We start from the raw sequence: 23,906 nt of genomic DNA on the forward strand, positions 1-23,906 counted from the left end.
TCAAAAGCAGCAAGAGAGAAACAACTTGTTAGGTATAAGGGAATGCCCATAAGACTACAGCAGATTTTTCAGCAGGATTGGTAGGCTAGAAGGGAGTGGCACAGTATCTTCAAAGTGCTGAAAGAAAAAAACTTCCAATCAAAAATACTCTACCCAGCAAAGTTATCGTTCAGAATTGGAGAGAGAGACAGAGAGTCATCGGCAGCATCTAAGCTGAGGTGCTGGCACAGTCATTTTGCACTAGGAACTCTCATGTTAAGTGCCCGGTGCAGTACCTCCACATGTGGTACCCTATGAGCAAGTGAAACTAGACTAAGCACAAAGGATGAAAAAAGGATAGACTGGTGGTACTCAGCATAGGCCTGCATGATACAGTGCTTTGCAGCCAAGACAGGAAACATCTCCTGGAAATAAAAATACTTGGGGAGAGTATCTTTGTACTGACACTGTTTAAAGCATCACCAGAGGAAGGAACCAAGATGGCGGAGTAGAACGACATGTTCTCCCTCTTGTGAGAACGCCAGAGTCACAACTAGCTGCTGGACAATCATCGACAGAAGGACACTGGACCTCACTAGAAAGGGTACCCCTCATCCAAAGACAAAGGAGAAGCCACAATGAGATGGTAGGAGGGGTGCAATCACAGTAAGACCAAATCCCATAACTGCTGGTTCGGTGACTCACAGACTGGAGAACACAGAAGTCCACCCACTGGAGTGAAGGTTCTGAGCCCCACATCAGGCTTCCCAACCTGAGGGTCCAGCAATGGGAGGAGGAAATCCTAGAGAATAAGACTTTGAAGCCTAGTGGGATTTGATTGCAGGACTTTGACAGGACTGGGAGAAAGAGAGACTCCACTCTTGGAGGGCACACACAAAGTAGTGTGCACACTGGGACCCTGGGAAAGGAGCAGTGACCCCAGGGGAGGCTGAGCTAGACCTACCTGTTAGTGTTGGCGGGTCTTCTGCGGAGGCTGGGGGGTGGCTGGGGCTCACTGTGGGGACAAGGACACTGGCAGTGGAGGTTCTGGGGGTGCTCCTTGGTGTGAGCCCTCCCAGAGTCTGTCATTGGCCCCACCAAAGAGCCAGGTAGGCTCCAGTGTTGGGTTGCCTCAGGCCAAACAACCAACAGGGAGGAAACCCAGCCCCACCCATCAGCACTCAAGCAGATTAAAGTTTTACTGAGCTCTGCCCACCAGAGCAACAGTCAGATCTACCCACCGCCAGTCCCTCCCATCAGGAAACTTGCACAAGCCTCTTAGATAGCCTCATCTATCAGAGAGCAGACAGCAGAAGCAAGAAGAACTACAATCCTGCAGCCTGTGGAACAAAAACCACATTCACAGAAAGACAGACAAAATGAAAAGGAAGAGGGCTATGTACCAGATGAAGGAACAAGATAAAACCCCAGAAAAAAACTGAAATGAAGTGGAGATAGGCAACCTTCCAGAAAAAGAATTCAGAATAATGATAGTGAAGATGATCCAGGACCTTGGAAAAAGAATGGAGGCAAAGATTGAGAAGATGCAAGAAATGTTTTACAAAGACTTAGAAGAATTAAATAACAGAGATGAACAATACAATAACTGAAATGAAAAATACACTAGAAGGAATCAATAGTAGAATAACTGAGGCAGAAGAACGGATAAGTAACCTGCATGACAGAAAGGGGGAATTCACTGCTGCAGAACAGAATAAAGAAAAAAGAATGAAAAGAAATGAAGACAGCCTAAGAGACCTCTGGGACAACATTAAATTCAACAACATTCGCATTATAGGGGTCCCAGAGGGAGAAGAGAGAGAGAAAGGACCAGAGAAAATATTTCAAGAGATTATAGTCAAAAACTTCCCTAACATGGGAAAGGAAATAGCCACCCAAGTCCAGGAAGCACAGCAAGTCCCATACAGGGTAAACCCAAGGAGAAACATGCTGAGACACATAGTAATCAAATTGGCAAAAATTAATGACAAAGAAAAATTATTGAAAGCAGCAAGGGAAAAATGACAAATAACATACAAGGGAACTCCCATAAGGTTAACAGCTGATTTCTCTCAGCAGAAACTCTACAAGCCAGAAGGGAGTGGCATGATATACTTAAAGTGATGAAAGGGAAGAACCTACAACCAAGATTACTCTACCTGGCAAGGATCTCATTCAGATTCGATGGAGAAATCAAAAGCTTTACAGACAAGCAAAAGCTAAGAGAATTCAGCACCACCAAACCAGCCCTACAACAAATGCTAAACGAACTTCTCTAAGTGGGAAACACAAGAGAAGAAAAGGACCTACAAAAACAAACCCGAAACAATTAAGAAAGTGGTCATAGGAACATACATATCGATAATTACCTTAAATGTGAATGGATTAAATGCTCCAACCAAAAAACACAGGCTTGCTGAATGGATACAAAAACAAGACCCATCTATATGCTGTCTACAAGAGACCCACTTCAGACCTAGGGACACATACAGACTGAAAGTGAGGGGATGGAAAAAGATATTCCATGTAAATGAAAATCAGAAGAAAGCTGGAGTAGCAATACACATATCAGATAAAATAGAGTTTAAAATAAAGAATGTAACAAGAGACAAGGAAGGCCACTACATAATGATCAAGGGATCAATCCAAGAAGAAGATATAACAATTATAAATATGTATGCACCCAACATAGGAGCACCTTAATACATAAGGCAACTGCTAACAGCTCTAAAAGAGGAAATCGACAGTAACACAATAAGAGTGGGGGACTTTAACACCTCTCTTACACCAATGGACAGATCATCCAAAATGAAAATAAATATGGAAACAGAAGCTTTAAATGACACAATAGATCAGATAGATTGAATTGATATTTATAGGTCATTCCATCCCAAAACAGCAGATTACATTTTCTACTCAAGTGCACATGGAACATTCTCCAGGAGAGATCCCATCTTGGGTTACAAATCAAGCCTTAGTAAATTTAAGAAAATTGAAATCACATCAAGCATCTTTTCAGACCACAACGCTATGAGATTAGAAATGAATTACAGGGAAAAAAACCGTAAAAAAAACAAACACATGGAGGCTAAACAATATGTTACTAAATAACCAAGAGATCACTGAAGAAGTCAAAGAGGAAATCAAAAATTACCTAGAGACAAATGACAATGAAAACATGACAATCCAAAACCTATGGGATGCAGCAAAAGCACTTCTCAGAGGGAGATTATAGCTATACAAGCCTACCTCAAGAAACAAGAAAAATCTCAAATAAACAATCTAACCTTACATCTAAAGGAACTAAAGAAGAATAAACAAAACCCAAAGTTAGCAGAAGGGAAGAAATTATAAAGATCAGAGCAGAAATAAATGAAATAGAAACAAAGAAAACAATAGCAAAAATCAATAAAACTAAAAGCTGGTTCTTTGAGAAGATAAACAAAATTGATAAACCATTAGCCAGACTCATCAAGAAAAAGAGGGAGAGGACTCAAATCCATAAAATAGAAATGAAAAAGGAGAAGTTACAACAGACACTGCGGAAATACAAAGCATCCTAAGAGACTACTACAAGCAACTCTATGCCAATAAAATGGACAACCTGGAAGAAATGGACAAATTCATAGAAAGGTATAACCTTCCAAGACTGAACCAGGAAGAAATAGAAAATATGAACAGACCAATCAAATGTAATGAAATTGAAACTGATTAAATATCTTCCAACAACAAAAAAAAAATGTTCAGGACGAGATGGCTTCATAGGTGAATTCTATCAAACATTTAAAGAAGAGCTAACACTCATCCTTCTCAAACTCTTCCAAAAAATTGCAGAGGAAGGAACACTCCCAAACTCATTCTATGAGGCCACCATCACCCTGATACCAAAACCAGACAAAGATACTACAAAAAAAGAAAATTACAGACCAATATCACTGATGAATATAGATGCAAAAATCCTCAACAAAATACTAGCAAACAGAATCCAACAACACATTAAAAGGATCATACACCATGATCAAGTGGAATTTATCCCAGGTGTGCAAGGATTCTTCAATACACACAAATCAATCAATGTGATACACCATATTAACAAATTGAAGAATAAAAACCATATGATCATCTCAACAGATGCAGAAATAGCATTTGATCTTGACAAAATTCAACACCCATTTATAATAAAAAGTCTCCAGAAAGTGGGCATAGAGGGGACCTACCTCAACATGTTAAAGGCCATATACGACAAACCACAGCAAACATCATTCTCAATGGTGAAAAACTGAAAGCATTTCCTCTAAGATCAGGAACGAGACAAGGATGTCCACTCTCACCACTATTATTCAACATAGTTTTGGAAGTCCTAGCCATGGCACTCATAGAAGAAAAGGAAATAAAAGGAATACAAATTGGAAAAGAAGAAGTAAAACTGTCACTGTTTGCAGATGACATGATACTGTACATAGAGAATCCTAAAAATGCCACCAGAAAACTACTAGAGCTAATCAATGAATTTGGTAAAGTTGCAGGATACAAAATGAATGCACAGAAATCTCTTGCATTCCTATACAATAAAGATGAAAATGTGAAAGAGAAATTAAGGAAATACTACCATTTACCACTGCAAGAAAAAGAATAAAATACCTAGGAATAAACCTACCTAGGGAGACAAAAGACCTGTATGTAGAAAACTATAAGATACTGATGAAAAAAATTAAAGATGATACCAACAGATGGAGAGATATACCATGTTCTTGCAATGGAAGAATCAATATTGTGAAAATGACTATACTACCCAAAGCAATCTACATATTCAATGCAATCCCTATCAAATTACCAATGGCATTTTTTACAGAACTAGAACAAAAAATCTTAAAATTTGTATGGAGACACAAAAGACCCCGAATAGCCAAAGCAGTCTTGAGCAGAAAAAATAGAGCTGGAGGAATCAGACTCCCTGACTTCAGACTATACTACAAAGCTACAGTAATCAAGACAATATCGTACTGGCACAAAAACAGAAACATAGATCAATGGAACAAGATAGAAAGCCCAGAGATAAACCCATGCACCTATGGTCAACTAATCTGACAAAGAAGGCAAGGATATACAATGGAGAAAAGACTGTCTCTTCAATAAGTGGTGCTGGGAAAACTGGACAGCTACATGTAAAAGAATGAAATTAGAACACTCTCTAACACCAAACACAAAAATAAACTCAAAATGGATTAGAGACCTAAATGTAAGACCAGACACTATAAAATTCTTGGAGGAAAACATAGGAAGAACATTCTTTGACATAAACCACAGCAAGATCTTTTTTGTTCCACCTCCTAGAGTAACGGAAATAAAAACAAAAATAAACAAATGGGACCTAATGAAACTTCAAAGCTTTTGCACAGCAAAGGAAACCATAAATAAGACGAAAAGACAACCCTCAGAATGGGAGAATATATTTGCAAATGAATCAACGGACAAAGCATTAATCTCCAAAATATATAAACAGCTCATGCAGCTCAATATTAAAGAAACAAACAACCCAACCCAAAAATGGGCAGAAGACCTAAATAGACATTTCTCCCAAGAAGACATACTGATGGCCAAGAAGCACATGAAAAGCTGCTCAACGTCACTAATTATTAGAGAAATACAAATCAAAACTACAATGAGGTATCACCTCACACCAGTTAGAATGGGCATCATCAGAAAATGTACAAGCAACAAATGCTGGAGAGGGTGTGGAGAAAAGGCAACCCTCTTGCACTGTTGGTGGGAATGTAAACTGATACAGCCACTATGGAGAACAGTATGGAGGTTCCTTTAAAAACTACAAATAGAATTACCATACGATCCAGCAATCCCACTACTGGGCATATACCCAGAGAAAACCATAATTCAAAAAGATACATGCACCCCAATGTTCACTGCAGCAGTATTTACAATAGCCAGGTCATGGAAGCGACCTAAATGCCCATTGACAGACAAATGGTTAAAGGAGATGTGGTACATATATACAATGGAATATTAACCATAAAAAGGAACGAAATTGGGTCATTTGTTGAGACGTGGATGGATCTAGAGACTGTCATACAGAGTGAAGTAAGTCAAAGAGTAAAACAAATATCGTATATTAATGCATGTATGTGGAACCTGGAAAAATGGTACCGATGAACCAGTTTGCAGGGCAGAAATTGAGACACAGATGTAGAGAACCAACGTGTGCACACCAAGGGGGGAAAGCCATGGGGGTGTGGGGATGTTGGTGTGATGAATTGGGCAATTGGGATTGACATGTATACACTGATGTGTTTAAAATTGATGACTAATGAGAACCTACTGTGTAAAAAAGTAATAAATTAAAATTCAAACATTAAAAAATATATAAATAAAGCATCACCAGAAAAAAAAAAAAAAACGAATTGGAGAGAGAAAGAGTTTTCCAGATAAGCAGAAGGCAAGGGAGTTATCACTACTGAACCAGCCTTACAAGAAATGTTAAAAGGACTTCTTTAAGCTGAATAGAAAGGGCAATAATTAGTAACAAGAAAAGATAAACCTCAATAGAAAGGTAAATATACAGAACATGTAGTGGATTAATCACTTATAAAGCTAGTATGAAGGTAAGAAGACAAATGTGGTAAAAATATCTATGATTACAATAATTCTTTAAGGATACACAAGATAAAAAGATATAAAATGTGACATCAGACTCATAAAACATGAGGAAGGGGTAAGAGTAAAAATGTTAAGCTTTAGAATGGTTTAAGTTTACAACAAACTTAAGTTTTTATCAATTTAAAATAGACTGTTAGGGATATACTCTATAATATATAAGCCTCATGGTAACCACAAAGTAAAAATGTAATCACAAAAAATAAAGAAAAGGAATATAAGTATACCACTTAAGAAAGTTATCAAACCACAAAGGAAGAAAGCAGTAGCAGAAGAAAGGAAGAGAGAGGAGTACAAAACAGCCAGAAAGCATTAAGTACATACATACCAATATATCTTTAAAGGTAAATGGACTAAATTCTCAATTCAAAAGACAGAGTAGCTGAATGGATAGAAAAAAACAAGACCCATGTATATGCTGCTTACAAGAGACTCCCTTCAAACGTAAGAACACACAAACTGAAAATGAAGGGATAAAAGATATATAAAAAGATATTTCATGCAAATGGAGCCCAAAAGAAACTGGGGGTAGCTATACTTATGACAGTCTTTGTTTAAAAGTCTAATTTTTCTGGTATAAGAGACAAGGGAACTGCATAATGATAAAGGGGTCAATCCACAAGAGGATATAACATTTGTAAATATTTATGCTCCCGACATAGGAGCACCTAAATATATAAAGCCAAATATTAACAGACCTAAGAGGAAAAATAGACAGCAATATAAAAATAGCAGGGGGCTTTAATATCCCACTTATATCAATGGATAGATCATCCAGAGAATCAATAAAGAAACATCAGCTTTAAACAATATGTTAGACTAGATGAATTTAACAGATATATATAGAGCATTCCATCCAACAGCAACAGAACACACAGTCTTCTCAAGTGCGCATGGAACACTTCCTAGGATAGATCATATGACAGGCCAAAAAACAAACCTTAATAAATTTAAGATAGAAATGATATCAAGATTCATTTCTGACCTCAATAGTATGAAACTAGAAATTAACTTCAAGAAGAAAACTGGAAAATTTGCAAATATGTGATTAAACAACATGCTACTGAACATTCAGTGGGTCAAAAGAGAAATAAAATATTTTGAGACAAATGAAAATGGGAATATTACATACCAAAACTTGTGGGGTACAGCAAAAACAGTTCTGAGAGGGAAGTTCACAGTGATTGATAAATGCCTACCTCAAGAAACAAGTCTCAAACAACCTAACTTTACACTTCAAGGAAATAGAAAAAGAAGAAAAAAATGAAGGTCAAAATTAGTAGAAGGGAGAACAATAACAAATTTTAGAGCAGAAATAGAGACTAAAAAGTCAATGGAAAAGATCAATGAAACAAAAAGCTGGTTCTTTGAAAAGAGAAACAAAATTTATAAGCCTTAGCTAGACTCACCAAGCAAAAGAGACAGAGGACTCAAATAAAATCAGAAATGAAAGAGGAACTATAACAACTGACACCACAGAAATGCAAGTATCATAGAGACTACTCTGAACAATTATACGCCAACAAATTAGACAACCTAGGAGACATGGATAAATTCCTAGAAACATACAACCTACCCAGACTGAATCACGATGACATAGAAAATCTGAACAGACCAATACAAGTAAGGAGATTGAGTCAGTAATCAAAAACCACCCAACAAGCAAAAGTCCAGGACCAGAGAGCTTCACTTGTGAATTCTACCAAGCATTCAAAGAAGAATTAATATCAATTCTTCTCGAACTCCTCCAAAAAATACAAGAGGAGGGAACTCTTCCAAACTCAATTTATGAGGCAGCATTACCCTGAAACTAAAACCCAGACAAGGGTGATGCAAAAAAGAAAATTACAGGCCAATATCCTTGATGAACATAGATGCAAAAATCCTCAATAAAATATTAGCAAACCAAATTCAACAATATATTAAAAGGATTAAAGACCATGATAAAATGAGATTTGGTCCAGGAATGCAATGACGGTTCAGTATCCACAAAGCAATCAACATGTGATGTACCACATTAACAAAATGAAGGATAAAAATCATTTGATCATCTCAATAGGTGGAGAAAAAGCATTTGACAAAATTCAACATCTGTTTATGATAAAAACTCTTAACAAAGTGTATGTAGACAGAATGTACCTTAACATAATAAAGGTCATATATGACAAGTCCACAACTAACATCATACTCAAAAGTGGAAAGCTGAAAGCTTTTCCCCTAAGATCAGGAACAAGACAAGGATGCCCACTCTTGCCACTTTTATTCAACATAGTATTGTCTTTGCAAGAGCAAATAGGCAAGGAAAAAAAAAAAGGGCATCCAGACTGGAAGGGAAGAAGTAAAACTCTCACTATTTGCAGATGACATGGTACTATTTATAGAAAATCCTAAAGACGCCACCAAAAAAACTGTTAGAACTAATAAACAAATTCAGTAAAGTTGCTAAATACAAAATCAACATACAAAAATCAATTGCATTTCTATACATTAATAACAAACTCTCAGAAAGGGAAATTAAGAAAACAATCCCATTTAAAATTACACCAAAAAGAATAAAATACCCAGGAATAAATTTAATGAAGGAGATGAAAGACCTATACACTGAAGACATTAGTGAAAGAAATTGAGGATGACAAAAATAAATGGAAAGATATTCCATGCTCATAGATTAAAAGAATCAATATTGTTACAATGTCCATAGTACTCAAAGCAGTCTACCGATTCACTAAAATACCTATCAAAATTCCAATGGCATTTTTCACAGAAATAGAATAAACAATCCTAAAATTTGTATGGAATCACAAAAGCCCACAAATAGTCAAAGCAATCTTTAGAAAGGAAACACTGGAGGCATCACTGACTTCAAACTATACTAGTGATACAAAATTATAGTAATCACAGTATAGTTTTGCATAAAAACAGACATACATATATTGAACAGAGTAGCCCAGAAATAAACCCATGCATATATGGTCAATTAGTTTACAACAAAGGAGCCAAGAATATACAGTGGGGAAAGGACAGTCTCCTCAATAAATGTTGGGGAAACGTGACAGTCACATGCAAAAGAAAGAAACTGAACCACTACCTTATACCATACACAAAAATTAACTCAAAATGGATTAAAGACTTGATAGAAGACCTGAAACCAGAAAACTGCTAGAAGAAAACATAGGTGGTAAGCTCCTTGACATTGATTTTAGGGATGATTATTTTTAAAGCAAAAATAAAGAAGCGGAACTATATCAAACTAAAAGCCTTTTGCACAGCAAAGAAAACCTTCAATAAAATGAGAAGGCAACTTATGGAATGGGAGAAAATATTTGCAAATCATATATCTGATAAAGGTTTAATATCTAAAACATACAAAGAACTAATATAACTCAATAGAAAAAAAATCCAATTTAAAAAGGGGCAGAGGATCTGAATAGACATTTTTTTGAAGAAAACGTGCAAATCGCCAACAGGTACCTGAAAAAAATAAGGTACTCAACATCACTAATCATGAGGGAAATGCATATCAAAACCACAGTGAGATATCACCTCACACCTGTTAGGATGGCTATTATCAGAAAGCCAAGAAATAAGTGTTGGTGAGGATGTGGAGAAAAGGGAACCCCTGTGAACTGTTGGTGGGAATGTAAATAGATGCAGCCACTTTGGAAAACAGTATGGAGGGGCCTCAAAAATTAAAAATTAAAAATGAACCAGCAATTCCACTTCTGGGTATTTACCTGAAGAAAATAAAAACACTAATTTGAAAAGATATGTGCACCCCATGTTCATTACAGCATTATTTACAATAGCCAAGGTATGCAGCCAACCTAAGTGTCCATCAATGGATAAATTGATAAAGAAAATGTGATATGTGTATACATATATACACACACACACACACATATATAAGTGACGTGTGTGTATATACACACACAGGAATATTAATCAGCAATAAAAAAAAATAAAATCTTGCCATTTGTGGCAACACTAATGGACCTGAGGACATCATGCTAAGTAAAATACGCCAGAGAAAGACAGATACCATATGGTCTCATTTATATGTGGAGTCTAAACAAAACTAAAAAAATAGATACAGAGAACAGATTGGTGGTTGTCAGAGTCAGGGGGTAGGTAAAATAGTGAAGGGGATCAAAAGGTACAAGCTTCAAGTTATAAAATAAGTAAGTCATGGAGATGTAATATACAGCATGATGACTATAGTTAATAATACAATATTGCATAATTGGAAGTTAAATAGATCTTAAAAGTTCTCATCAGAAGAAAAAATGTTTTTAGTAACTGTATAGTGAAGGATATTAATTAGACTTATTGTGGTGATCATTTTGAAATATATACAAATATCAAATCATTGTGTTGTACTCCTAAAACTAATATAATGTTATGTGAATTATAAAAATAATTCAATTAAAAATTCAGCATCCAATAGAGGAATCAGGCTCCCTGACTTCAGACTATACTACAAAGCTACAGTAATCAAAACAGTATGGAAGTGGCAGAAAAACAAATATAGATCAATGGAACAGGATAGAAAGCCCAGAAATAAACCCACACATCTATGGTCAATTAATTATGACAAAGGAGGCAAGACTATACAATGGAGAAAAGAAAGTCTCTTCAATAAGTTGTGCTGGGAAAACTGGACAGCTACATGTCAAAGAATGAAATTAGAACACTCTCTAACACCACACACACAAAATAAACTCAAAATGGATTAACGACCTAAATGTAAAACTGGATACTATAAAACTGCTAGAGGAAAACATAGGCAGAACACTCTTTGACATAAATCACAGCAATATCTTTTTGGATACACCACCTAGAGTAATGGGAATAAAAACAAAAACAAATGGGACTTAATTAAACTTAAAAGCATTTGCATAGCAAAGGAAACCATAAACAGAATGAAAAGGCAACCTGCGGAATGGGAGAAAATATTTGCAAGTGATGCAACTGACAAGGGATTAATCTCCAAAATATACAAACAGCTCATAGAGCTCAATATCAAAAAAACAACCCAATCAAAAAATGGACAGAAGATCTAAATAGATATTTCTCCAAAGAAGATATACAGATGGCCAAAAGGCACATGAAAGGATGCTCAACATCACTAATTATTAGAGAAGTGCAAATCAAAACTACAATGAGGTATCACCTCACACTAGTCAGAAAGGCCATCATCAAAAAGTCTACAGATAATAAATACTGGAGAGAGTGGAGAAAGAAGAATCCTCCTACAACTGTCAGTGGGAATGTAAATTGATGCAGCCACTATGGAGAACAGTATGGAGGTTCCTTAAAAAACTAAAAATACAGCTACCATATGATCCTGCAATCCCACTCCTGGCCATATATCTGGAGAAAACCATAGTTGGAAAAGATACATGCACCCCAGTGTTCATTGCAGCACTATTTACAATAGCCAAGACCTAGAAGCAACCTAAATGTCTATTGACAGAGGAATGGATCAAGAAGATGTGGTATATTTATCAATGGAATACTACTTAGCCATAAAAAAGAAGGAAATAATGCCATTTGCAGCAACATGGAGGGACCCAGAGGTTGTCATACTGAGTGAAGTAAGCCAGACAGAGAACAACAAATATGATATTGCTTATATGTGGAATCTAAAAAAAATAATACAAATGAACTTATATACAAAACAGAAACAGACCCACAGACATAGAAAAGAAACTTATGGTTACCAAAGGGGAAAGGGGGGGCAGGGATAAATTAGGAGTTTGAGATGAACATAAACATATACTATATATAAAACAGAAAACCAACAAGGACCTACTGTATAGCATAGGGAACTATACTCAATATTTTGTAATAACCTATAAAGGAGAATAATCTGAAAAATATGTATAACTGAATCAGTTTGCTGTACACTTGAAACTAAGTCAACTATATTTCCATTTAAAAAAATTCAGCATCCAAAGCTCTATTCCAGACTTACTAGATGAGAATTTGCATTTGTAACAAAATCCATAGGTGATTCACATTAAAGCTTGAGACAAACTTGCCTAGAGGGTTCTAGAAGAAAGAAGAGGGTGAAGAGTGTTAGAGAGGAAGGAAGGGGGAAAGACCTATTTTTCTGTCTTTTAGGAAAAATTATCACTCAGCATGATCAGTGTGCACGTATATGCCCTTGAGTGACCTCAGTGATACAGTGCAGAAACATCTCCCATGTGTAGCCAGATCTGTTCCCAACTGTAATTTCACAAACTGCCAATAAGCCTTGAGGGCCTAGAAGCAAAGCTGCCTTGGGCGGAATGAGAGCTATCAGAAGTGGGCTTTTCCAGGTAAGAGAAAGATGATATCCCCCAGGCATGGGAGCAAGGGGGAGTTCATGCCTCTTTGATTAAGAAGCACATGTATTAGGTCACTGGAAATAAGGGGCGGGGGTTGGTAGAGGCCCCAAAAAGGAGCCTCTGGCTGAGCATATTGATTTGCCAGTGTTGAGCATTATTCCCAGGCTCACCTGGGACACAAATGGCTTATAAGTTGCAAATGAATTCTGTGGCCACATTTTCCCCAAATAACATTTCATCTTCATTAGAAATGACCACAGTGTATTAACTTAATAGGATGTTCCAAGTGATTGTTTTCCAAAGAACACACTTCAGGGTTGGGATGAGGGAACATGAATGCAGTAATGTGTAGATACCAGTTCCAATAAGTTCAAGTTGCTAACAGCCCCCAAGCATTCAGTCACACTATTTCATAGTTACACAAATAATTTGGAGCTGTGTGGTTGCTTTGGCATGTCCTTGCAGGCCAAGCTTAATGGTATGTTTCAGATACTGACCATTCGGAAATTATGCCTGACCAATCAAAACAGTTGTCCTACCAATTAGCACGGGCCTCTGACAAACCACAACAGTTGTTCCCACATAGTTGGTAGGTACCAGCTGATTATCAGTCCTGGCAGGCAGCTCTTAGATGCTCAGTAGGTCTCCAGTAAGTTTTGAACCCAGTCTTTAGGAAAAACAGAGTATATACAATTATATCATTTCCCTCAAGCACCACACCATATATATATATATATTTTTTGGTGCCAACAACATTCTAAACCAGAGAAGGAGTCAGATGATGAATAGGACAACTATGCTTTGTCTAAATAGAGGCCCTATCTACCTGCACTGGGCAAAACCTAGGCCTCTAATTACAAATGGGAGTTCCTGACTTGTGCTCAGTCCCACCTGGCCCAGAAACAATGACCTGGCCCAGAAATTATGACATCACCACACACTGCACCCTTGGCTGCTTCTGTCATGTCCTGATGTGTGTCACTGCTCAGGTTTGCTCTTCCTAATGAAGAACCTTCAGTTTGTGTTGGTCTTTCTTTTCAGTTATAACTAAAACATAAAATTTCCTCTCCAAATGGAGAGTTACTGTGGTTCCTCCCTCCGTCCAGCTGAGTCCCCATTTCTTCTCTCTCTTGAGTTAACTTGGGACTTTTTTGGTTAACCTCCAATGGGGAATTGAGAAAGGAGTTGCTGGTAGCAGCTAAGCTTCAACTCTTCTTGGCCCGGAACAGTGTTTCTCTACCCTGACTGCATATTAGAATCACTTGGGTGGCTTCTAAAACATGCCCATGTTTAGATCCCTCTCCTGAGCAATTGATTTAGTCACTGGAGAAATTTCTTTAAAAGACCAATGTCTAGCAAAGACACCACCAAAAAGGAAAATTACAGGCCAATATCTTTGATGAATATAGATGCAAAAATTCTCAACAAAATATTAGCAAACTGAATCCAGCAACACATGAAAAATATCGTAACACCATGACCGAGTGGGATTCATCCCAAGTTCACAAGGATGGTTCAGCATATGAAATCAATCAATGTGATAACACCACATAAACAAAAGACAAAAAACACATGATCATCTCAATAGATGCAGAAAAAGCATTTGACAAAATTCAACACCCATTCATGATAAAAAAAACCACTCTTACCAAAGTGGGTATAGAGGGAACATATTTCCAGATAATAAAAGCTATTTATGACAAACCCACAGACAATATAATACTCAGTGGTGAAAAGCTGAAAGCCTTCCTGCTAAAATCTGGAACAAGACAAGGATGCCCACTCTCACTTCTTCTATTCAACATAGTATTGGAAGTCCTAGCCACAGCAATCAGACAAGACAAAGAAATAAAAGGTATCCAAACTGGGGGGGGTCTTCCCTGGAAGTCCAGTGGTTAAGACTTCACCTTCCAACGCAGCAGGTGCAGGTTTGATCCCTGGTCAGGAAGCTAAGATCCCATGTGCCTCATGGCCAAAGAACCGAATCATAAAACAGAAGCAATATTGTAACAAAATTCAATAAAGACTTTAAAAGTGGTCCACATCAAAAAAATCTTAAAAATAAAAAGGTATCCAAATTGAAAGGGAAGAGCTAAAACTGTCATTATATGCAGATGATATACTATATATAGAAAACCCTAAAGACTCCACATTAAAACTACTAGAACTGATAAATTCAGCAAGATAGCAGGATACAAGATTAACATACAGAAATCTGTTGCATTTCTTTACACCAACAACAAAATATCAAAGGGAATGTAAAAGAAACAATACCTTTTAAAATCGCAACCCCCAAAAGAAAATACTTAGGAATAAACCTCACCAAGGAGGTGAAAGACTTATTCACTGAGACCTATAAAACATTAATAAAGGAAATTAAAGATGACTCAAAGAAATGGAAAGATATCCCATGCACTTGTATTGGAAGAATTAATATTGTTAAAACGGCCATACTACCCAAAGCCATCTACAGATTTAATGAGATCCATATCAAATTACTCATGACATGTTTCACAGAACTAGAACAAATAATCCTAAAATTTACATGGTACCATAAAAGACCTAGAATTGCCAAGGCAATTCTGAAGATAAAGAACAAAGCAGGAGGCAAAACCCTCCCAGACTTCAGACAATACCACAAAGCTACAGTAATCAAAACAGCATGGTATTGGCACAAAAACAATGGATCAATGGAACAGCATAGAGAGCCCAGAAATAAGCCCACACACCTAAGGTCAATTAATCTTAGACAAAGGAGGCAAGAATATAGAATGGGAAAAAGACAGTCTCCTTCAGCAAGTGGTGCTGGGAAAGTTGGACAGCTGCATGTAAATGGATGGAGTTAAAACACACCCTCTCACCATACACAAAAACAAACTCAAAATGGCTTAAAGACTTAAAACATAAGACATGATACCATAAAACTCCTAGAAGAGAACATAGGCAAAACATTCTCTGACATAAATTGTACAAATGTTTTCTTAGTTCCGTCTCCCAAGGCAATAGAAGTAAATACAAAAATAAACAAATGGAACCTAATCAAACTCACAAGCCATTGCACAGCAAAGTAAACCATAAACAAGATGAAAAAAACCTACAGAATGGGAGAAAATATTCACAAACACTGTGACCAACAAGGGCTTAATTTCCAAAATATACAAACAGCTCATACAACTCAACAACAAAAAACAAACAACCCAATCCAAAAAATGGGCAGAAGACCTAAATAGACCTCTCTCCAAAGAAGAAATATGGATGGCCAATAGGCACATGAAAAGATGCTCAACATCGCTAAATATTAGAGAAATGCAAATAAAAACTACAGTGAGGTACCACCTCACACCAGTCAGAATGGCCATCATTAAAAAGTCTACAAGTAACAAATGCTGGAGAGGGTGTGGAGAAAAGGGAACCCTCTTACACTGTTGGTGGGAATGTAAATTACTACAGCCACTATGGAGAACAGTCTGGAGGTTCCTAAAAAACTAAAAATAGAGCTACAATATGATCTAGCAATCCCAGTCCTGGGCACATATCCAGAGAAAACAATACATGCACCCCAACGTTCACTGCAGGACTATTTACAACAGCCAGGACATGGATGCAACCTAGATGTCCATCAACAAATGAATGGATAAAGAAGATGTGGTACATATATACAGTGGAATATTACTCAGCCATAAAAAAGAAGGAAATAATGCCATTTGCAGCAACATGGACGGACCTAGAGATTGTCATACTGAGTGAAGTAAGACAGAGAAAGACAAGTATATGATATCGCTTATTTGTGGAATCTAAAAGAATGGTATAAATGAACTTGTATGCAGAACAGAAATGGAGTCACAGATGTGGAGAACAAACTTGTGGTTACCAGGAGGGAAGGAGGGGGAGGGATAGATCGGAAGATTGGGATTGAAATATAGATGCTACTATATATAAAATAGATAACTAATAAGAACCTACTGTATAGCATAGGGAACTCTACTCAATACTATGTAATGAGCTATATGGGAAAAAATCTAAAAAAGAATGGATATATGTATATGTGTAGCTGATTCACTTTGCTGTATAGCAGAAACTGACAAAACATTGTAAATCAACTATACTCCAATAAAAATTAATTTAAAAAAACCCCAAAAGACACATGCACCCCAATGTTCATTGCAGCACTATTCACAATAGCCAAGACATGGAAACAACCCTAATGTCCACTGACAGATGAATGGATAAAGAAAATGTGGTGCATATATACAATGCAATACTACTGAGCCATAAAAAAAGAACGAAATAATGCCATTTGCAGCAACATGGATGCAGCTAGAGATTATCATACTAAGTGAAGTAAGTCAGAAGGAGACAAATATCATATGATATCGCTTATATATGGAATCTAAAAAAATGATAGAAATGAACTTATTTACAAAACAGAAACAGACTCACAGACTTGTAAAACAAACTTATGGCTACCAAAGGGTAAAGAAGGGGGAGGGATAAATTTGGAATTAACAGATACAGACTACTATATATATGAAAGATAAATGACAGGGACCTACTGTATAGCACAGGGAACTCAACTCAATATCTTATAATAACCTATAATAGAAAAGAATCTGAAAAAGAATAAATATATATGCACAACTGAATCACTTTGCTGTACACCTGAAACATTGTAAATCAACTCTACTTCAATAAAACATAAAAATTAAAAAAAAAAGCCCTCTCACCTGGCCCCAGCTGGAGAAGGCCCATTCCACACACAGCTGTTGGTTACAGGCCTGGGTATCGACTGGCCGTTTGGCAAGCTGTGTGCACATGTCATTGGACACAGGAGTGGAGATCCCAGAGGCTTTCAGCTTCTGGCAGGTCACCCGGCGGGTCTGGACACCTCCCCCACAGCTCCGGGTACAGGCGGACCAGGAGGTCACCATCCACCTGGAAAGAGGAAGAAGAGTCAGGGCAAAGAGTCAAGCCTTGAGGAGAGGGACGATGCCATACACTCTCAGAAAAGGAGCCCCGTGCACCTTCCTCTTCTCACCACACAGCAGCTAACTGCAGGGCCATGTCTCTTTTCACAGTATATGCTTGGGGTGGTAGGCTGAAAATCCCCACCCCTTCCCGCCGAGATATCTATATCAAATCCCTGGAACTTGTGAATGCGACCTTATTTGGACAAAGGGTGTTTACAGATATAGTTAAAGATTTTGAGATGAGATTGTCCTGCATTATCTGGGTAGGCATTAAATACTATAACTTACCCTTATAAGAGAAAGGCAGAGGGAGATTGGACATAGAAAAGGAGGAGACAGTGTGACCACAGAGGCAGAGGTTGGAGTGATGTGGCCACAAGCCAAGGGACACCGGAAGCCACCAGAAGCTGCAAGGGCCGAGGAACTGATTCTCTCCCAGAGCTTTTGGAGGGGGTACAGCCCTGCTGACACCTTGATTTTGGACTTCTGGCCTCCACAACTGTAGGAGAATAGATTTCTCTTGTTTTAAGCAACGATGTTTGTGGTAATTTGCTGTGGCAGCCACAGGAAACAAATACCCTTTGGAAATTGACTAAAAAGGTGCAATGTGGGGCCTCCCTGGTGGCGCAGTGGTTGAGAGTCCGCCTGCCGATGCAGGGGATGCGGGTTCGTGCCCCGGTCTGGGAGGATCCCATATGCCGCGGAGCGGCTGGGCCCGTGAGCCATGGCCGCTGGGCCTGCGCGTCCGGAGCCTGTGCTCCGCAACGGGAGAGGCCACAACAGTGAGAGGCCCGCATACCGCAAAAAGAAAAAGAAAAAAAAAAAAAAAAAAAAGGGTGCAATGTGAAAGAGTTTTCTGAAGATCAGTTGCCTTTTCTTAACATTGGCCCCAAAAGCCGTGAGCTTGCACATGACACATTCTGGGAAGACAGTCCTTTAGCTGGTTACGCTGCATTGCAGTTCTGGTACTTCCTAATGGCATCCAAGTGTGGGGCAGAGAAGGGACAGTTTCCCAGGGAAGTCAGATCCAGACCTGGGTCGCTCCCTGACCCTGGAGGCGGTCTGGGTCTCAGTTAAGCCAAGTTCTGTCTGCTTGTACTCACTGTTTTTTCTACCTCGCCTTAACCCACGTCTCATTTGATTTTGTTTAATCCCTCAGAAACCTACAAAGTTCCTTCCAGCTTTCTGGAGCAATTCCCACGCCCATGAGTCACAGTCCATAGGTCTTACACCTCTTAGAGGGCTGTATACGTGGTGACAGTAGTTTTTCTCAGGATGTTAGCTTCCAACTGCAATTCGGGCCCTCAGAAGTGAGACTGACCAGGACTGGGACAAATGGCTTTCCTCATAAAGCCGAGCTGTAAGCTGGGAAACACTGAAATCCTTGGTCTGTATACAAATGTGGAGGGGTTCTCTTTGGATGTTTGTACCCTGGGCTAATTCTCAAAGAAGAGGGGAAGGGGGTGCAGTTTGGGGAAAAGAATGAGAAAAAAATTCGGTGCTTTCCAGCCATTTAATTCCATCAAACATTTTGTTTTACTGCCTGAGAAAAAAATTTATCTAAATGAAGTGGCTGAAACAGCTACCTGGGTCAAAGCAGGACTTCGCAGTGTTATTCAGAAAGCCTATGAGGGCCACACTTGTTTGTGTGCAGAGAAGGGGGCTGACGTGCCCAGGAAGCCTGGTGGGGAAACCAAGCAAAGGTGAGCCTGTGGCCACTTCCTAGTCCAGTGGCACCACATCTGGCTTTCAGGAGAGGTAAGTAGCAGGGACAGGGAGCAAATTCCTCCTGAATCTGGATCTGTGACTTATTTAATTTGGTGGAACTCCCCTGCTCTGTTAGCCCTGGAGAGAGATGACTGCACACAGAGTTCCATCTCGCAGGAGCACAGCCACTTAGGAAACAGGCAGACGGTGGGGGCACTGAAACCCAAGCAGACCCAGCCATTGTTTCATCTGCAGAAATAAATAAGGCTGATTGACTCTGACCATCACCACAGCAAATCAAAAAGTCCCTGGCACGTCCAAGACCTCTTCTTCATTTCACACAGCTTGGCAAGGGCCGTCTTCCAGCCTCTCGTATCCCTGGTGAATATCAGGCCTGCCTTTCAATCAACTTTTATTTCCAAATATCCATTTCAGCAATTTTTCAGGAGTTGGGGTGGGGGCTTTGAGAAAAGAGAGGTACGGGCTATGTTACAGTTCAGGAAGAGTATAAAAGGACATTAATCATTCCCGTGGAAACCTTCCCGTCAGCAAGTCAAACTGCTGATATTAACAAGTGTGTTTCATATTTCATTGAGGCTCTCCTGGTTTCAGCTGCTTCTTATGACTCAGCTGGCAAAACACAAAGCAGTTGCCTAAGTAGTGGATGAACGTCCCACAGATAGGTAGTAAAGGGGCATTTCAGGACCCAGCCAAGTCTCCCTGGGCTCTGGGCGCCATGCTGGTGCCAACTCCAAGCCCATCCATTATCCCTTTAGCTGCTGCCTGACACTGGGTGGCAGGGGAAGGGTACTGCTCGGTACAGCTGCTCAAAGCTCAAGGCAGATGGAAGAGGCAGAGACTGTGGGTGTCATTCTGAGCTATATAAGGGACCCAAATGCAGAGAATGTATAGTTGGCCCTTGAACAACATGGGTATGAACTGCACAGATCCACTTAAACTCGGATTTCTTTCACGAAATACCTACTACAGTACTACACCATTCGTTGCTGTGAAATTGCAGATATGGAGCGCCGACTATCAAGTTATAGGTGGATTTCAGACTGCTCGGGGTCGGCGCCCCTAACGTCTGCATTGTTCAAGGGCCAACTGTAAACCCAAAGTTGAAGCAACTATGGGAAATGGAAATTTATGTCAACTTTAGCAGGATGCAACCCTTTGTAGAAGAGAGGATAATATTTCCTTAACTAACTTGGAGTACTGATGAGCACAGGTATTTACAGCTAGAAGAAAGGGGAGGAGTTGGGGTATAGGCCAATAGTCACCTTCCCCTAAACACTTCAACTGCAAACATGTGTCTTTTCTTACAAACCAACCACAGAGCCAGCTTCTTACTGCAGTATGGCAGCTCTCTCTTGCCAGGGCCTGTGATGCTCCTGGCCCCTGAACAGACCCTGTCAGGCCCTTGGGAAGTCTGGGCAGCCTTTAGCCGGCTGAATAGTGAGGGAAGAAACAGCCAAGGGAGGAGGTTCATCCTGAGGGATGTTTTCTGTTCAGTGGATAGGCTGGCGGGCCCGGGCCTTACAGGAAAGGACGTCAGGCCCCCTCACCTGCACTTAATATAGCTCTCTCAGTGCTAGACAAGGGCTGGCCATGAACTTGGCTAAAAGTCCAGGCCCATCCTTGGGAGTGGGCGGCCTGAGCCAGCATCCGGCGCACTCACCGGGAAGGGCAGTCTCTCCGGTTGCAGGCGATGGGCTGCACAGCAGGGCGCACCTTCCCTGCGCAGTGAGTGGGGTTGACCTCTGTGCTGTTCAGGAGACACCTCAGGCGGGGCTGCTGAACCCCCCTGTTACCACAGGAGGCTGAGCACGTCGCCAGTCTGTCCACAGACCACCAGTAATCTATCACAGAAGGAGGATCAGAGGTGAAAAGAAGATAGCATCAATGCCCATGTTATTCCTTCAGAGTGGTGGGGTGGGGTGTGGTAGGAATGAGATGCTGTCATGAATGAGGGCCTGCCCTGTGGTAGGCTCCATTCCCCACCAATCTAGGCATGTCACGTGGTCTCCAGGGGCCTCCGCTGGCTCATCCATAAAGTGAGTACAGTAGCCCTTATCTTGTCATGCTACTGTGAGGACTGGATATAAAGAACGTACAGGGCCTAGCCCAGTGCCTGGCACATGGAACTTCATCAGTGGCTGGAGCTCTCGTATTTTTAAACCTATTTCCTAAAGTACTCTTTCCTTCCATTAGTTTACCAGAAAGTGACTTTATTTTTCAACAAAGAGATATAAAAATATCAGAGGTACTTAACAATCATATTTAAAAGTCTATACTGGAGTTGGACTTTGTATATGGTACAGAAAAACAGCCTGTCCAGAGAGGCTCACTTTTCACGATGACATCAGTCAGAAAGGCCATTTCTTTGGATTTTCTATTTGGGGGTCTGGGACTGACTGGTAGGAAAGCTGTTAAAAATAACTGGGCTGGTAAATTTTGAGTGCTTATTTGTGCTCAAAAGATTTGTGTGCTACAAGTCTTGCAGATAGGCACTGCCTTCTTGTTTTCAGCAGAGAGTGCCTGGCTGGCAAGAAAACGCAACGTTGACTTTCCTGTGTGGAAAGTGAGATGGCGGTGGAGGATGTTTCAGGGGAAAACCTACACACTCAGGAAAATCTCCCCCCTTATGTGCTCTTCTGGGATGAACTCTGTCCCTTCCCACGGAAACCTCCATTTTAGGGTACGTGCAGTCGAATTTTGCTTTCCCTACAAGTATCACACATAGGCCACAGGTAGAACCAGTCTATGGAAAACTCAAAAGTCTCATGTAGTTTCTATAACAAGGCCAGTTTAGGCTCCTTTCCCACTGTTTTGGGCTCATTCACAACCCTTTCTTGGGGCCGTGAATGCCAGGGCCCACACAAGGGCTCTCTGACCCGCCCAGGTGCCTGGAAGGTGAATGCGTGAGCCACAGAGACTCCTCAGTCTGCTCGTGGACAGGCCACAGAGAAGGTTCCAGGAAAGCACTTGGCATGTGACTGTAGCTGGAGACCCTTCTGGATGATCAGTGGTCCTGGCACCAGCCCTGGTTCTCCGAGGCAGGGGCAGTAACCACGTAGTTCACATCAAGAGGTAATTTTAAACCAGCTCAACAGAGAAAACTTGTATTTTCTTAGTAGGCAACTTTGCGAGTGTGTGTGTGTGTGCTCTTTACTAGTTAAACCAGCATAAAGGAAACACATTTGCTTTGCTATATGGCAATATCTCCTTGGTCCTGAGCAGCAGTAACATGATAAGCAGAAGGGTGCATCTATGAAAGCAGCACTGACTTTTCCGGGTTCTGCTGAGATGGGGGTGGGTGGCTTTTCTGAAGAGCCTCACCATATGGCAACATGGTTGGGCTTCCATTTTCATGTTCTAAGAACCACTGGAGATCAGAAATCACTTTGTTCTGCTGGAGAATTAGATTTCCAAGTAGACTCTCTTCTTCAAGAAACAAGCCTGGCACAAAACGCCTGAAGGGTTTCTTACCTTGGATCACTAAAGAGGCCTTCTGTACGAGCATTCCGGCCTCATTCTGAGCAAGGCAGCTGAATTCCCCTTGAGACCCGCCACTAAGGTTTGCAACCTTGAGAATCTGTCCAGCTGCCAAGATATGATGCGTCAGTCCTGTGGTATTGGCAACTGGCTGGTCACCATGGAACCAGGTGATATTGGGAGTAGGGTGGCCTTTGATGGGGCAGCCTAGAAGGAGAGGTGAGGAGAAGTAAGCCATGGATAAAGCCAATAAGGACACATTCCTGATGAGCTGTTTGACTGTTTCCATGGGTTTTGAGGCGATACATTTGATGTGGCTTCCCCATGGCATTTTTCTTATGTTTCCCATTCCCAAGCAAATGGGAGATGTTTTTATTCTCTGGATGCTTGGAGGGTGACTGTTACTCATTCAATTAAAGTAAAAATTTCTGGGGAACACAAAGTACCTATTTTTGTCTATGTCCCTGTAATAACTTTAAAAAAATGAAGCAATTAAGATTTACTCATTGGACATTTTCTCAAGTTAATTAGTTCCTATGCCAGTTTTATACTGAAAGAAATCACTTCTTCAAATGCAATGAGTTGGGGGAAAAAACCCCCACGTACTATATAGTAATAGTTAGGAATCAAACTTTAATTGGTAAATGTCTAACGTCTGCCTCCATTTTACTCTTTATGTGATTTTCAAGCCAAAAATTTTCAACAGACTAGGAGAACAATTTTAAACACTGATCTCATTTCTCTATAGGTCAAGAAC

General features: G+C 39.8%; 1 protein-coding gene across 3 annotated transcripts in view; it reads right to left on the reverse strand.

Moving 5' to 3' along the window:
- The window catches only part of ADAMTSL1 (ADAMTS like 1), a 475,434-nt gene that overhangs the window by 21,210 nt on the left and 430,318 nt on the right, over positions 1-23,906 (reverse strand). For all 3 annotated transcript variants that reach the window (XM_060102066.1, XM_060102065.1, XM_060102068.1), the window contains 3 exons: positions 23,144-23,356; positions 21,333-21,513; positions 17,702-17,909 (listed from right to left, as the gene is read on the reverse strand). In XM_060102066.1, coding sequence (XP_059958049.1) covers positions 17,702-17,909; positions 21,333-21,513; positions 23,144-23,356 — 602 coding nt within the window. The remainder of the gene's footprint in view (positions 1-17,701; positions 17,910-21,332; positions 21,514-23,143; positions 23,357-23,906) is intronic.

This window comes from Mesoplodon densirostris, chromosome 6, assembly GCF_025265405.1.
Source record: "Mesoplodon densirostris isolate mMesDen1 chromosome 6, mMesDen1 primary haplotype, whole genome shotgun sequence".
In the NCBI taxonomy this organism is placed as follows: Eukaryota; Metazoa; Chordata; class Mammalia; order Artiodactyla; family Ziphiidae; genus Mesoplodon; species Mesoplodon densirostris.